Here is a 15,950-nt window from a genome sequence, read left to right on the forward strand (position 1 = left end):
TTCAACAAAAATGAGGAAGGATCAAGAGTGAAGAGTGGTTCCCATTCAGGGAACACTGTCCCTTTATTTGCTTTTCTCGTTAAAGAATATCTTAATTTCTTATCACAACTAAAATTGGAAAATATATTATTGTTTGTGTTTTTTATAGCCATTAAATGTATATGCAGCCCTTAAGGCTTCTAAAATATTGATATGTGTGGCCCCCTCCATGTGTTTGGAAGTTGGCTGTCACTGATAAAACATGGATCTGTAAAACCGTTCATCTGTTTGCACCGTTTACAGAACATTTTACATTTTGGAGGCAGAAATAAAAAATACTAGAATATTTGGATAATTGATCTATTTATGGATAAACGTTTAAGATAGAGGCCTTAGATGAACAATAACTATGACAGAGATTTTGGTATCTCTATGTATCAGTGTAACTTCCTCCATATCGATTTGATGATGGCTATTGGAAATAATTAAACTTGTTTAATGTATTTTGATAATCTGACACTATATATGGACATGTGACCTTCTGTTTCAGGTACAGCAAATTATCTGCATATCGGGGAGGAAATGGATGGTGTTGACATGAGAGCAGAAGTGGGTCTACTTAGCAGAAATATTGTCATTCAGGGAGAGATGGAGAATAAATGTTACAACAACACTTTGTGTAAATATTTTGAATTTGACACGTTTGGAGGCCATGTCAAGGTAAGTGCTCCATGTTTAACCTACCTGTCATCTGCTTGAAACCACATATAAGGCTTGCTAGAAATATATAATTTGTGTTAAAGGGACAGTAAAGTCATAATTAGCTATTCATGATTTAGACAGAGCGTACGATTTTACACAACTTTCCAATTTACTTCTATTGTTTAATTTGCTTCCTTTTCTTGTAATATTTTGCTGAAAGGTTTATATAGGTAAGCTCAGGAGAAGCAACAAACCTAGGTTCTAGCTGCTGATTGGTGGCTGCATATATATATATATATATATATATATAGTTAGTCTATGTTTTTGTGATATCTGCATCTAAATGGGGGATTTTATTGAGAAAAAATGAATGTTATAGTTTTGTCTCATTTTCATGCTTGTTCATGGCATAGGTGTGGGAAAAAGCCCAAAGTAACCATGATGAGAAAATGTGTATAGCTCATTGTTACTCAGGACATTAGACAACTTGTTTTTATTTTAATATTTATATAGAATGTTTATAGGCTTTAAAAAAAAAATTCTTCCCTTCTGGGAAAATCCAGAATCTTTATCATTAATGAAAGATGCAAAAAACCGAATGTGTAGTTAATAATTCCATACTCATTCAGTACAGTGATATAGGAATTCATGGAGCATAATGATCATATTGGACCCTTTACCATTACAGGTTGGTTTTGGCTTCAAGGCAGTTCATATTGAGGGGGCTGAGCTGAAGCACATGGGACAGCAGATAATGGGACATTACCCAATACACTTCCATACAGCGGGAGATGTTGACGAAAAGGGAGGGTATTTCCCACCCACCTACGTAAAGGATGTCTCTATTCATCATTCCTTCTCTCGATGCATTACTGTCCATGGTTCTAATGGATTACTGGTACGAACTATCATGAACTCACTCATGGCTAAATATAGACCTTCACTCTTTAATACGATTTAATAGTAAATCTTAGTACATGGTAGGTAAATATGTGCCTATTCACTGGTTTACCCAACATGCTTAGGTAAAGATTTCATGAATTCCCATACTCAAATATAGGAAAGAAAACATCTAGTTATTATGCTTGTTACATGCAAATATTTGAAAAGCAGTTTTTTAGTGCAGCCAAAACTCTTTTAGCAATCACTATACTGTACTTGTAATGGATAGTGCAGGGGGCATTATTAGCATGCTCAGTCATTGTGCTCATATTACATATGGTGAGTTAAGTGTTGGTCTGGAGGATAATCCAAAATTCCGATTAACAATTTAACACTTTTTTGAGACATGAGAAAAAAACATTATTATTAATATTATAGCACAGAACTACATGAAGAACTCCTCTACCTGCGCACCATCTGCTTAGCGCTCGAGCGATATCCAGCATGAATTTTACTGTGTGCCCACATAGAAGTCTATTATGTGAGGGATTTTGCATGGCCACACTATCAGACATGTAGATGTTAGCACTATCATTTGAACAATAAAAAAATAACTTTGGTCTTGTAATATTAGTGCAAACATAGAAGCTCTATTGATTGCGCTCAAGCGATATTGATTGCGCTCAAGCAATAGTGCTAACATTTTTGCTTCACTTGTTATCTTGACTTTTACGTGCAATTAACCTTTTCCTAGGACATACATAGAAATGTGTTTATGTGTGACAGCAAACTTGTTGGACATAAAATAATAGTCCATTTTGTACAGGTGAAGGATGTGGTGGGTTATGACACTCTGGGACACTGTTTCTTCACTGAGGATGGGCCTGAGGAACGGAATACTTTTGATCACTGCCTGGGACTTCTCACTAAATCTGGAACTCTACTGCCATCTGACCGAGATAACAGAATGTGCAAAACCATTACTGAAGGTGCCTTTCCTGGATATGTTGCCAAACCGAGGCAGGACTGCAAGTAAGTGCCACAAATCTCTATAAAACCCTATAATATCTATCTACCTACAGTATCTATCTATCTACAGTATCTATCTGTATATCTGTCTGTCTCTCTGTATATCTGTCTATCTTTCTATCTATCTCTATAGTCTTCTGAGTGTGCTATATTAGAGACAAATTGATTGTGTTTGTACAAATCTACTTATATTTTGCATCAAACATAGCCATTTTTTTTAAAAAAAAATATTCATTACAAGTAGCCAATAACTGTGCATATTATTGTATAAATTCTAAAAAGAATGGGCTACTTGAGTATTACCATCAGCTGTGCTATTCTTTGCAGTGTATTCACTAAACAAAGGACAGATTACTGGTATTTAGTGAAAGGATGCAGAGAATAACAAAGAGAATATAGAGTCTCTCATTCTACAGAATTGTTTAGCAAAATATAACAGCATGTGGTATGTATAAATTATAATATGAAGCATAAACTTGCTAGAATTTAAACAATTATTACTTTAAAATATGTACAGGTGGCCCTCGGTTTAAGCCGGTTCAATTTGCACCGTTTCAGAATAACAACCTTTTTTTTTCAGTCATGTGACTGCTATTGAAAAGTATTGAAAAGCAGTGCACTAATTAAAATAGCCAGTAGGTGGAGCTGTCCGCTTGTGTTGCAGCAAAGTTATGCAAGCTTAGCAGACTGAAATTAATCTGTGTACACAGAACAGACCTTAGCTATAGAGCAGCTTTCAAAGCAACAAGATCTAGCAGCAACTTCCCTATTATCTTCCTGTCCAGCTGCTTGAGGCGAGGGTGCCTAACTGCTTAATCAGTCCAGATTGATATGCATAGAATAGGTGCAGACCAAATATTATCTAACATGCTAACAATGCAGAGAACTGTTTGCAGAAAAATGCAAGTAAAAAAAATGTTTTTGTTCATTAAACTTAGTTTAATTATATATTCTGTGTTGTGTGATTATTTAATTAGGTTTATAATGCTGTTTAGCATTTAAAGTCTTCATTTCAAAGCGTTAAAAATAATGTATTAGGTGTTACTTATATCAATTTTGAGAGGGGCCTGGAACCTAACTCCCTCACTTCCCATTGACTTACATTATAAACTGGGTTTCAATTTACAACGGTTTCGATTTACAACCATTCCTTCTGGAACCTAACCCCGGCGTAAACTGAGGGCTACCTGTACATAACAGTTAAATTTGTATTTCGTTGTTGCATTACACTTCATTTATTTTTCTTGTGAAGTCTTTTTTTATTCTATTAAATTGAATAATTTTATTTAGTTTCAGTAAGCACTAATTTGTCACATTTTTTTCATCAACCCCTTACAGAGCAATGCTAACTATAAAATGAAATTTCAGATATGCACTGTTGGGTTTACAAAACATGTATTAAAAGACATATTAGTTCAATGATAAATTCTTTCATTTGTAAGAGCATTTTGTATTATTGCATTAATGCTCCTAAGTAACTCTATTCTCAATCCCTGCAAACGGGTTAAACACAGTGATAAAGTCCCACTTAGGAGCCACACTGTATTGCTGCTCCTAAACAGAATATGGCAGGTGAGCCAATAATAAGCACCAATCACTTGCTGTGTCCTTTTCAGGACTGGCTCAACAGCCCTCCTGCTGTGGGAGCTAAACTATGGGGTCGATCACAATCCTTTAGAAAAATGTATCTAATGATTTTGAGCAGAAAATGGAGATTTTTGTAGATAAATAATTTGATACAATTTTCTTAAAGGGACAGTGTAAACCAATTTTTATATAACTGCATGTAATATACACTACTATAAAGAAATATATGCACAGATCCTGATCTAAAAATCCAATATAAAATATTTAAAAACTTACTTAGAAGTTCACAGTTTAGCACTGTTGAAGAGGTTAGGCTGGGCACCCACTGAAAGGGGCTGAGAGCAGATCCTCCCCCGCATATGAAAAGAGAGATAACATAAACTGGAGCCAAAAGGAGTCTGTAAACACATGTATAAATCTGACACTATAGGGCTTGGTTAGGAGTCTGAAAATCAGCACAATGTTCTTAAAGTGAAAGTAAATTTGAAGATCCTGGAATAACGCTATGCATTCACCTAGTAGCAAACTATCTAGTCGCTAACTTTTTTTTAAAATATTTGTGACTAGTTTCTAAATATTTATGTTTTATATATCCTACCGTTTGTGATGTTCCTCCACCCCCTGTTTATTTTCTGCTTTTGGTGTGTTACACGTAAGAGCAGTCCCATCCACTCTATATGTAGTGTTCCCTGCTCGCTTTCGTGAACAGAGCTTGTGGGCCCCTGTTTCTGGCGAGTCGTCAGACTCGCCAGAAATGCTGCTCCATAACCCTGTCCGGCTGCTCTGAGCAGACGGACAGACATCGCCGCAAATCAACCCGATCTAGTACGATCGGGTTGATTGACACCCCCTGCTGGTGGCCGATTGGCCGCGAGTCTGCAGGGGGCAGCGTTGAACCAGCAGCTCTTGTGAGCTGCTGGTGCAATGTTCAATGCAGAGAGTGTATTGCTCTCCGCATTTAGCGAGGTGTTGCGGACCTGATCCGCACTACCTTTTGTAAATAGGGGCCCATGTGTTTAATTCCTTTGTGAGGTTAAACACAGTAACAAGTAACATTAGTGCAATAATAAAATAAAATGTGTATTTTATTATTGCACTAAATGTCTCTTTAATATGCATTTGGCTTAAGTATATCAACCAAATTACATCACAGCGATATTTGACAGCTGGTGCAGGCTTTGGGGTGGTTTGTCTTTTCTACACAGAGACAATGTAAAATATCCATCTAATATCGCTAAATATTTGTTTTATACACAGTGCTGTCTCCACTTTCTGGATGGCCAATCCTAACAACAATCTCATTAACTGCTCAGCGGCTGGATCAGAAGTAAGTAAAACATATAGACAATCTCACAATGGGAGAGGTTGGCCTAGCTGAGCTGACTGTAGAGCACAAGAGGGCGATTCTTTTACATTACTTTGCTCTCAAACTGCCATCATTTACACATCTATCTGGAATCATTTACCCAATACGCTGCACTGTGAACTCCTACCAAGAATGGATTTACTGAAGCAGGTCAAATAATTAGAGGCTCCATTACATTTCATAATTCTCACCTTGATGTTTTGGCCACAATAGCTCTGTTTTTATGGTCATCAAGGAGATGAGAAAGCCCTGTATGGTCCTAAAGTGCATACAAGCATGGAGATTTCACACACACCATAATCTCAGACATTCTTTAGTATAACAGTTTACTGCTGTGGAACCTCAATAGAAGACTTTAATGTGGCTCATTCATATGGTTGCACTATAGTAAAGAAGTGTAAGAGAATAAAAGTTTTATGATTAGGGTACAGGAAAATCTAGTTATTTGAAGTCTTCTGAGTGTAAATGCTTTTGAAATAAAGAAAATGGAGCCAGGAAAAATATTAAGCTTTTTTTTTCTTTTTACTTTTATTTACAGGAAACAGGTTTCTGGTTTGTGTTCCACCATGTGCCCACAGGACCATCTAAAGGGCTCTATCCTCCAGGGCATTCTGAGCTCACACCCCTAGGGAAATTCCAGAACAATCGAGCTCATTCAAACTACAGGGTGAGTGGAATGAAAAGCACAGGATTCAAGAGATATGTGTGCATGTGTATATGTGTGTGTGCATGCTGCATGTGTTTATATGTTTGTGTGTGCATGCCTGCATGTGTATGCCTGTGTGTATATGTGTGTGCGGATGCCTGCATGTGTGTGCCTGTGTGTATATGTGTGTGTGCATGCTGCATGTGTTTATATGTTTGTGTGTGCATGCCTGCATGTGTGTGTCTGTGTGTATATGTGGGTGTGGGTGTATGCCTGTGTGTATGCCCTCATGTGTGTGCATGCCTGCATGTGTGTGTACATGCCTGCATATGTGTGTGTGTGTATATGTGAGTGTGCATGCCTGCATCTGTGTGCTTGTGTGTAAATGTGTGTATATGTGAGTGTGTGCAAGACTTCATGTGTGTGCCTGACTGTGTGTATATGTGTGTGTATATGTGTTTGTGCATGCCTGCATGTGTGTGCATGTGTGTGCCTGTGTGTATGTGTGTGTGCCTGTGTGTATGTGTATGTATGTGTGCAAGCCTGCATGTGTGTGCCTGTGTGTATATGTGAGTGTGTGCATGCCTGCATGCATGTGCCTGTGTGCCTGTGTGTATATGTGTGTGTGTGCCTGTGTGTATATGTGTGTTTGCATGCCTGTATGTGTATGCCTGTGTGTGTGTGTCTGTGTGTATATGTGTTTGTGCATGTCTGCATGTGTGTGTCTGTGTGTGTGTATGTGTGTGTATGTATGTGTGTGTGTGTGCCTGTGAGTATATATGTGTGTGCATTCCAAAAATATAAAAAATTATAATTAGTGCGCCAATGGTCATATAACTTCTATAAATATAAATATAAAATATATAAAAATTCGATCATTAGACAATAGTGACAAAACTGGAACCAAGTTGGAACCAGATAGGGTGACTCCTAGGTCGATACTAAAAGGACAATAAGTGATAGTATGTTAATATTGTCTTACAAAATTCTCCTTATCGAAAAAGGGGTAATAGCAATAAAATACACAATAAAAGTCATAATCTGGACACAATGATATTGGAGATATATAAATGAGATAGTCCCAAAAACAAAGTTCTATTGAATACAAATATAGTAGGCGTGATATCCAAATCACAGGTGGCAAGCAGCTTCTTCAAACGATCCCTGTTGGTGACCCAGGGGTAGAGACTAGATAGAAAAAGAGATAAAAGAAGGCGCCAACATAGTGCGGTTACCAATGGGATGGGACACGCAGTGCAAGTAATACAATATACTCACAGGATATAGGACACTTGAAAAGTGTCACAAGTGCCTCCTGGACCCTCAGAGTCGTCCAGCTAACTCCCACTCCACTGTGGTAGTAAGATTCCACTCGTCTCTGTAGGTTGTGATGGCTCCGCTGATGGTTTCAACTGCAGACTGTGTTCCACAGGGACAGACTTCAGATCCACTCAGATCAGAATATACAGATACGGTCCATGCTCTCCAGAGAGGAGTCAAACAGCAAGGCAAATTAAAAGTTGATGATGTGGTGGTAAAATCAAATTTTACCAGTGCTGATATAAATGAAAGTTCGTGGCTACAATCTTAAAATAAATAAGACTTTAATGGCACAACGTTTCTCGGTCTGTACGTGACCGTTTTCCTCAGGTGCATAAGTGTATCTTATGCACCTGAGGAAACGGTCACGTACAGACCGAGAAACGTTGTGCCATTAAAGTCTTATTTATTTTAAGATTTTAGCCACGAACTTTCATTTATATCAGCACTGGTAAAATTCGATTTTACCACCACATCATCAACTTTTAATTTGCCTTGCTGTTTGACTCCTCTCTGGAGAGCACGGACCGTATCTGTATATTCTGATCTGAGTGGATCTGAAGTCTGTCCCTGTGGAACACAGTCTGCAGTTGAAACCATCAGCGGAGCCATCACAACCGACAGAGACGAGTGGAATCTTACTACCACAGTGGAGTGGGAGTTAGCTGGACGACTCTGAGGGTCCAGGAGGCACTTGTGACACTTTTCAAGTGTCCTATATCCTGTGAGTATATTGTATTACTTGCACTGCGTGTCCCATCCCATTGGTAACCGCACTATGTTGGCGCCTTCTTTTATCTCTTTTTCTTTTTATATGTGTGTGCATGCCTAAATGTGTGTGCCTGTGTGTATATTTATGTGTGCATGTCTATATGTGTGTGCCTGTGTGTATTTGTGTGTATATCACAATAGATAGATAGATAGATAGATAGATAGATAGATAGATAGACAGACAGACAATTGATTAATAGATAATTGATTGATAGATAGACAGATACATGTTTATCTAGTTCTGTATTTAAATGTTATACATGTTTGTTCAGGCTGGCATGATCATAGACAACGGAGTTAAAACAACTGAGGCAAATGATAAGGATAAGAGACCAATCCTGACCCTAATTGGAGCAAGGTAACCACATATTTAAACTATAGTTCCCTTTGTTTACATTGCCAGGATTCTATCTGAAAGACAAGAGCAGAACCTCGCAGAAGGTGACCTGTCCACATCTAAATGTAATCTTTTTTTCTCCATCAATGTATTTTGACGGGGTCTTGCAATGGCAATAGTGGCAATAGGAGAAGCAAACAAAAAAAAACCCGTTGGTTGTGATAGTTTTAATAAGTGTTACGTTGAAAACAATTTTCAATTCAATTGGCCATTATAATTAAAAACTTACATGCTCTAATCCATTAGATCTTGTAATTTAAAGACTATTGATCCCAGACTACTGCAGGGGTTTAGCACACAGTATTACATGGTCGATGGTTTTAAAATGGCACTTTGAAAGCATACATAGCTTTGTTTGGTATATTAGGGGACTATATATATATATATATATATATATATATATATATATATATATATATATATATATATATATATATATATATATATATATAAAAGTGTGCTTGCATCACACACACAAGGATAGATAGATCTATCTGTCTATCTATCTATCTATCTGCTTACATCACACACACAAGGATTTATATATATATATATATATATATATATATATATATATATATATATATATATATATATATATATATATATATATATATATACAGTATGTGCTTACATCCCACTCACAAGGAACTATATACTGTATACAGTATATTTCTTTGTTGCATCTATTCACTATCACTTTAATGGCCATATGCATTTCCTTCTTTACTTCAAAAGCAAAACAGCTTTACTTTAAAGGGATAGTAAAGTCAAAATTAAACTTCCATGATTCTTGCAAATATCTGGTTGTTACAAAATACTGTATATAATATATGATAGATTTCATGAAAATTGTTATAATTTAAAAATATAGATAATCCCTTTATTACCCATTCCCCAGTTTTGCATATCCAACACTTTTTATCTATATCATTACCTGTATCTGAGCCCCTGCAGACTGTCCCTTATCTCTGTGCCTTTTACAATATTGCATTTTAGCCAATTAGTGCTGGTTCTTGTGAACCCATTATAATTTTCCAGGGAAATAAGCACGTTATTTATATGGCACGAATGAACTAGCACTATAGTGCAAGATTGTAAAAAGCTAAATAAAAAAAGCATTGAGGTAAGGGGCGGCCTGCAGGTGCTTTGACATGGGCAATGTTAGAGGTAACTAAGTATATTAATATAACAATTTTGGTTATTCAAAGCTGGGTAGTAAAGGCAATATCTATCTTTTTAAACAATAAACAATAACAGCATTTATTAAGCAAATTTTGAGCAAAACATTTGAAAAAAACATTTCAAATGTATCAGTACATGTAATAAGAGATTTGGTGAGTAGAAATAATGTTACTAGTTTACAAGAATTTGTCTTTTGTAACTGTGCAATGGTTAATTTCTCTTTAACTGTAGAACGTTTTTTTCTCCCTACTCTTGTCCCACAGATATGGCCCACATCAAGATGCAGATCCTTCCAAGCCAAGAGTACCTGCAATAATTCAACATTTTATTGCCTACAAGAACCAAGATCATGGAGCCTGGCTGCGTGGAGGAGATGTTTGGCTGGATAATTGCCAGTAAGCCCAGCATTTTATAGCCTGAGATATAAAATATTGTGTTTATTGTACAAGAATTACAGGTTTGTTTTTAATAGCTATTGGCAGCTGGAATTGAATTTAAAAAAATCAGATTAAAGTCAAAAGTAAAAAAAAATAATTAAACTGTTCTTTCTGCTGCCCTTGATATTGCTATATTTTTTTATCAGAGGGACCAGTAGCTACAATTAGTCCCCTGAAAGGAACGATATCATCTATAAAATACTAGCACTTATTATGCATATATGTTTATAAAGAAATGTGGGTTAATCATGTTTACAATTTGACAGTCATTATCATTTATTTAAATAGAGGAGTGCCAATCATATTGAGTTTTCCAAATTACCTCTACTTAAAGGGAACCTAAAGTCAAAACTAACCTTTCAAGATTCAGAGTATGAAAAAAAAATCAATTTCTCTTGTAAGATGTATCGAGTCCACGGATTCATCCATACTTGTGGGATATTCTCCTTCCCAACAGCTAGTGGCAGAGAGAGCACCCACAGCAGAGCTGTCTATATAGCTCCTCCCTTAGCTCCACCCCCCAGTCATTCTCTCTGCCTGCTTAACTGCTAGGAAGGGCAAAGTGAGTGTGGTGACAAAAATGTTAAGTTTTTATTTTCTCAAGCAAAAGTTTGTTATTTTAAATGGTACCAGTGTGTACTATCTACTCTCTGGCAGAAAAGGGATGAAGATTTCTGCAAGGAGGATGATGATCTTAGCATTTTGTAACTAAGATCCACTGCTGTTCTCACAAGGGCTGAAGAGTACAGGAAAACTTCAGTTGGGGGAACAGTTTGCAGGCTAAACTGCATTAAGGTATGTTCAGTCTATTTTTTTCTAGACATGCTGTGTTATTTCTAGAAAAGGCTGGCAATATCCCCATGAGGGAAAGGTAAGCTGTATTCAGTAAAAGAGGAATCCAAGCTTGCATAAAGGGCTCATAGTTACTGGTGACACTGATAGGAAAAAACGTATTGGTTCAATATGCAAATATAACGTTTTTTGAGGGACTTTAAGGGGTCTTTGTGGCTTATTTAAGGGTTATTAACCCACATGGCTAGTTTAAGAAACACTCTGTGGTGTTTCTTTTAGGCCCCATAACATCGAGTGAGGTGGGAGGGGCCTATTTTCAGTTGCACAATTTTATTTACCTCAGAAGCATCCAGCTACTTCTCCAGAGATTCCTGCTGTATTTGAGGGCTGTAAAGAGGTTTTTTCCCCCACAAATCGTTCCTAAAGGGCAGGTAGGGCAAGGTGCTGAACGTTATTTTACCGGTTTTGAAGTTTTTTCAATCCGGTTTTTACATTAAGGGGTTAATTGTTTATTTGCATAGTGGTGCAAAGTTACTAAGGCTTTATGATGCTACTGTAAAAAAATTGTTGTGTTTACTGCTTTTTTACACTGTTTTGCAGAGTTTGTGCAGCTTTTTTTCTCTTAAAGGCACAGTACCGTTTTTGTTTAAAGTGTTATTTACTTTGATTAAAGTGTTTTCCAAGCTTGCTTGTTACATTACTAGCCTGTTTAACATGTCTGACACCAAGGAAAATCATTGTTCTATGTGTTTAGAAGCCATTGTGGAACCCCCTCTTAGAATGTGTCCCACTTGCACTGATATGTCTATAAATTATAAAGAGCATATTTTAGCACTTAAAAATATTGCAATAGATGATTCTCAGTTAGAAGGAAATGAGGGTTTAGCATCTAGCTCTCCCCAAGTGTCACAACCAGTAACGCCCGCACAAGTGACGCCAAGTACCTCTAGTGTGTCTAATTCATTTACTTTACAAGACATGGCTCACAGAGGTTTTATCTAAACTGCCTGGTTTACAAGGAAAGCGTGACAGCTCTGGGTTAAGAACAAATGCTGAGCCGTCTGACGCTTTAGTATCCGTATCCGATATACCCTCACAATGTTCTGAAGTAGGGGTAAGGGATTTGTTATCTGAGGGAGAGATTTCTGATTCAGGAAAGACGCTCCCTCAGACAGATTCTGATATGACGGCATTTAAATTTAAGCTTGAACACCTCCGCTTATTGCTCAAGGAGGTATTAGCTACTCTAGACAATTGTGACCCTATAGTGAAATTGTGTAAAATGGACAGATACTTAGAGGTTCCTGTTTACACTGATGTTTTTCCAGTCCCTAAGAGGATTGTGACTATTGTTACAAAGGAGTGGGATAGACCAGGTATTCCGTTCGCTCCCCCTCCTGTTTTTAAGAAAATGTTTTCCATATCTGACACCATACAGGACTCGTGGCAGACTGTTCCTAAGGTGGAGGGAGCTATTTCTACTCTTGCTAAGCGTACAACTATACCTATCGAAGACAGTTGTGCTTTCATAGATCCTATGGATAAAAAATTAGAGGGTCTCCTAAAGAAAATTTTTGTTCATCAAGGTTTTCTTCTCCAACTTATTGCATGCATTGTTCCTGTAACTACTGCAGCTGCTTTCTGGTTTGAGGCTCTAGAAGAGTTTTTTCAGGTGGAGACTCCATTAGAGGATATTATGGATAGAATTAAGGCCCTTAAGTTGGCTAATTCTTTCATTACAGATGCCGCTTTCCAAATGGCTAAATTAGCGGCAAAGAATTCAGGTTTTGCCATTTTAGCACGCAGGGCGTTATGGCTTAAGTCCTGGTCTGCTGATGTGTCATCAAAATCTAAATTGTTGAACATCCCTTTCAAAGGAAAGACCCTATTCGGGTCTGCACTGAAAGAAATTATTTCAGACATCACTGGAGGGAAAGGCCATGCCCTCCCTCAGGATAAAACAAATAAGATGAGGACCAAACAAAATAATTTTCGTTCCTTTCGGAAATTCAAGGGTGGTCCCGCTTCAGCTTCCCCTGCAGCAAAGCAAGAGGGGAATTCTGTCCAATCCAAATCAGTCTGGAGACCTAACCAGGGTTGGAACAAAGGTAAACAGGCCAAGAAGCCTGCTGCTGCTCTAAGACAGCATGAAAGGGTAGCCCCCGATTCGGGACCAGATCTAGTAGGGGGCAGACTCTCTCTCTTTGCTCAGGCTTGGGCAAGAGATGTTCACGATTCCTGGGCTTTAGAAATTGTGTCCCAAGGATATCTTCTGGACTTCAAAGACTCCCCCCCAAGGGGGAGATTTCACATTTCTCAATTGTCTGCAAACCAGACAAAGAGAGAGGCGTTCTTACGCTGTGTAGAAGACCTACATACCATGGGAGTGATCCGCCCAGTTCCAAGAGCGGAACAAGGGCTAGGTTTTTACTCCAACCTGTTTGTGGTTCCCAATAAAGAGGGAACTTTCAGACCAATCTTGGATCTCAAAATTCTAAACAAATTCCTCAGAGTACCATCTTTCAGGATGGAGACTATTCGGACTATTCTTCCTCTGATCCAGGAGGGTCAATATATGACTACCGTGGATTTAAAGGATGCGTATCTACACATCCCTATTCACAGAGATCATCATCAATTCCTCAGATTCGCCTTTTGGACAGGCATTACCAGTTTGTGGCCCTTCCCTTCGGGTTGGCCACGGCTCCCAGAATTTTCACAAAGGTGCTAGGGTCCCTTTTGGCGGTTCTAAGACCACGGGGTATAGCAGTGGCGCCTTATCTAGACGACATCTTAATTCAGGCGTCGACTTTCCAGCTAGTCAAGTCTCACACGGACATCATGTTGGCTTTTCTGAGATCTCACGGGTGGAAGGTGAACATAAAAAAGAGTTCTCTCATCCCTCTCACAAGAGTTTCCTTCCTAGCTATGGGGCACACCAGAATTGGATCTGATGGCATCCCGACAGAACACCAAACTTCCTCGTTATGGGTCCAGGTCCCGGGATCCCCAGGCGGTACTGATAGATGCTCTAGCAGTGCTCTGGTCCTTCAATCTGGCTTATGTATTTCCACCATTCCTCTCCTCCCACGTCTGGTTGCCAGAATCAAGCAGGAGAGAGCTTTGGTGATTCTGATAGCGCCTGCAAGGCTACGCAGGACTTGGTATGCAGACCTGGTGGACATGTCATCTGTTCCACCGTGGACTCTGCCAATGAGGCAGGACCTTCTAATCCAAGGTCCGTTCAAGCATCCAAATCTAATTTCTCTGCGTCTGACTGCTTGGAGATTGAACGCCTGATTCTATCAAAGCGTGGTTTCTATCAAAGAGTCGGTCATTGATACCCTGATTCAGGCTAGAAAGCCTGTTACCAGGAAAATCTATCATAAGATTTGGCGCAAATATCTTTGTTGGTGTGAATCCAAGGGTTACTCATGGAGTAAGATTAGGATTCCTAGAATTTTGTCCTTTCTCCAAGAAGGATTGGAGAAAGGATTATCAGCTAGTTCCTTAAAGGGACAAATATCTGCTCTGTCTATTCTTTTACACAAACGTCTGGCAGATGTTCCAGACGTTCAAGCATTTAGTCAGGCCTTGGTCAGGATCAAGCCTGTATTTAAACCTGTTGCTCCGCCATGGAGCCTAAACTTGGTTCTTAAAGTTCTTCAAGGGGTTCCGTTTGAACCTATGCATTGCATAAATATTAAGCTTCTATCTTGGAAAGTTTTGTTTTTAGTAGCTATCTCTTTGTCTCGAAGAGTTTCTGAGTTATCTGCTTACAGTGTGACTCACCTTATCTTGTTTTCCATGCAGATAAGGTGGTTTTACGTACCAAACCTGGATTCCTTCCTAAGGTTGTTTCAAATAGGAATACCAATCAGGAAATTCTTGTTCCTTCGCTGTGTCCTAATCCTCCTTCAAAGAAGGAACGTCTGTTGCACAATCTTGATGTGGTTCGTGCTTTATAGTTCTACTTACAAGCAACCAAAGATTTCCGTCAAACATCTTCATTGTTTGTTGTCTATTCTGGTAAGCGGAGAGGTCAAAAGGCTGCGGCTACCTCTCTTTCTTTTTAGCTGAAAAGCATCATTCGTATGGCTTATGAGACTGCTGGCCAGCAGCCTCCTGAAAGAATTACTACTCATTCTACTAGAGCAGTGGCTTCCACATGGGCTTTTAAAAATGAGGCTTCTGTTGAACAGATTTGTAACGCGGCGACTTGGTCTTCGCTTCATACTTTTTCCAAATTTTATAAATTTGATACTTTTGCTTCTTCGGAGGCTATTTTTGGGAGAAAGGTTCTACAAGCAGTGGTGCCTTCCGTTTAAGGTACCTGTCTTGTCCCCCCCTTCATCCGTGTCCTAAAGCTTTGGTATTGGTATCCCACAAGTAATGGATGAATCCGTGGGCTCGATAGATCTTACAAGAGAAAACAGAATTTATGCTTACCTGATAAATTTCTTTCTCTTGTGATGTATCGAGTCCACGGCCCGCCCTGTCTATTTAAGATAGGTAGTATATTTTTATTTTAAAAACTTCAGTCACCACTGCACCCTATAGTTTCTCCTTTTTCTTCCTAGCCTTCGGTCGAATGACTGGGGGGTGGAGCTAAGGGAGGAGCTATATAGACAGCTCTGGTGTGGGTGCTCTCTCTGCCAATTCCTGTTGGGAAGGAGAATATCCCACAAGTATGGATGAATCCGTGGACTCGATACATTACAAGAGAAAGAAATTTATCAGGTTAGCATAAATTCTGTTTTTACTTCCATTATCAGTTTTTGCTCAGTCATTTATATGCACACTTTCCGAGGCACCAGCTCCTACTGAGCATGTGCAAGAGTTTACAGTGTACACATA

General features: G+C 38.6%; 1 protein-coding gene across 3 annotated transcripts in view; it reads left to right on the top strand.

The window, feature by feature from the left end:
• Positions 1-15,950, top strand: part of CEMIP (cell migration inducing hyaluronidase 1) — a 188,410-nt gene that overhangs the window by 139,057 nt on the left and 33,403 nt on the right. For all 3 annotated transcript variants that reach the window (XM_053717679.1, XM_053717677.1, XM_053717678.1), the window contains exons 12-18: positions 530-699; positions 1,370-1,579; positions 2,390-2,595; positions 5,437-5,506; positions 6,084-6,212; positions 8,555-8,640; positions 10,128-10,259. In XM_053717679.1, the coding sequence (XP_053573654.1) occupies positions 530-699; positions 1,370-1,579; positions 2,390-2,595; positions 5,437-5,506; positions 6,084-6,212; positions 8,555-8,640; positions 10,128-10,259 (1,003 nt within the window). The remainder of the gene's footprint in view (positions 1-529; positions 700-1,369; positions 1,580-2,389; positions 2,596-5,436; positions 5,507-6,083; positions 6,213-8,554; positions 8,641-10,127; positions 10,260-15,950) is intronic.

The sequence above is a fragment of the Bombina bombina genome, chromosome 6 (genome assembly GCF_027579735.1).
Source record: "Bombina bombina isolate aBomBom1 chromosome 6, aBomBom1.pri, whole genome shotgun sequence".
Taxonomy (NCBI): Eukaryota; Metazoa; Chordata; class Amphibia; order Anura; family Bombinatoridae; genus Bombina; species Bombina bombina.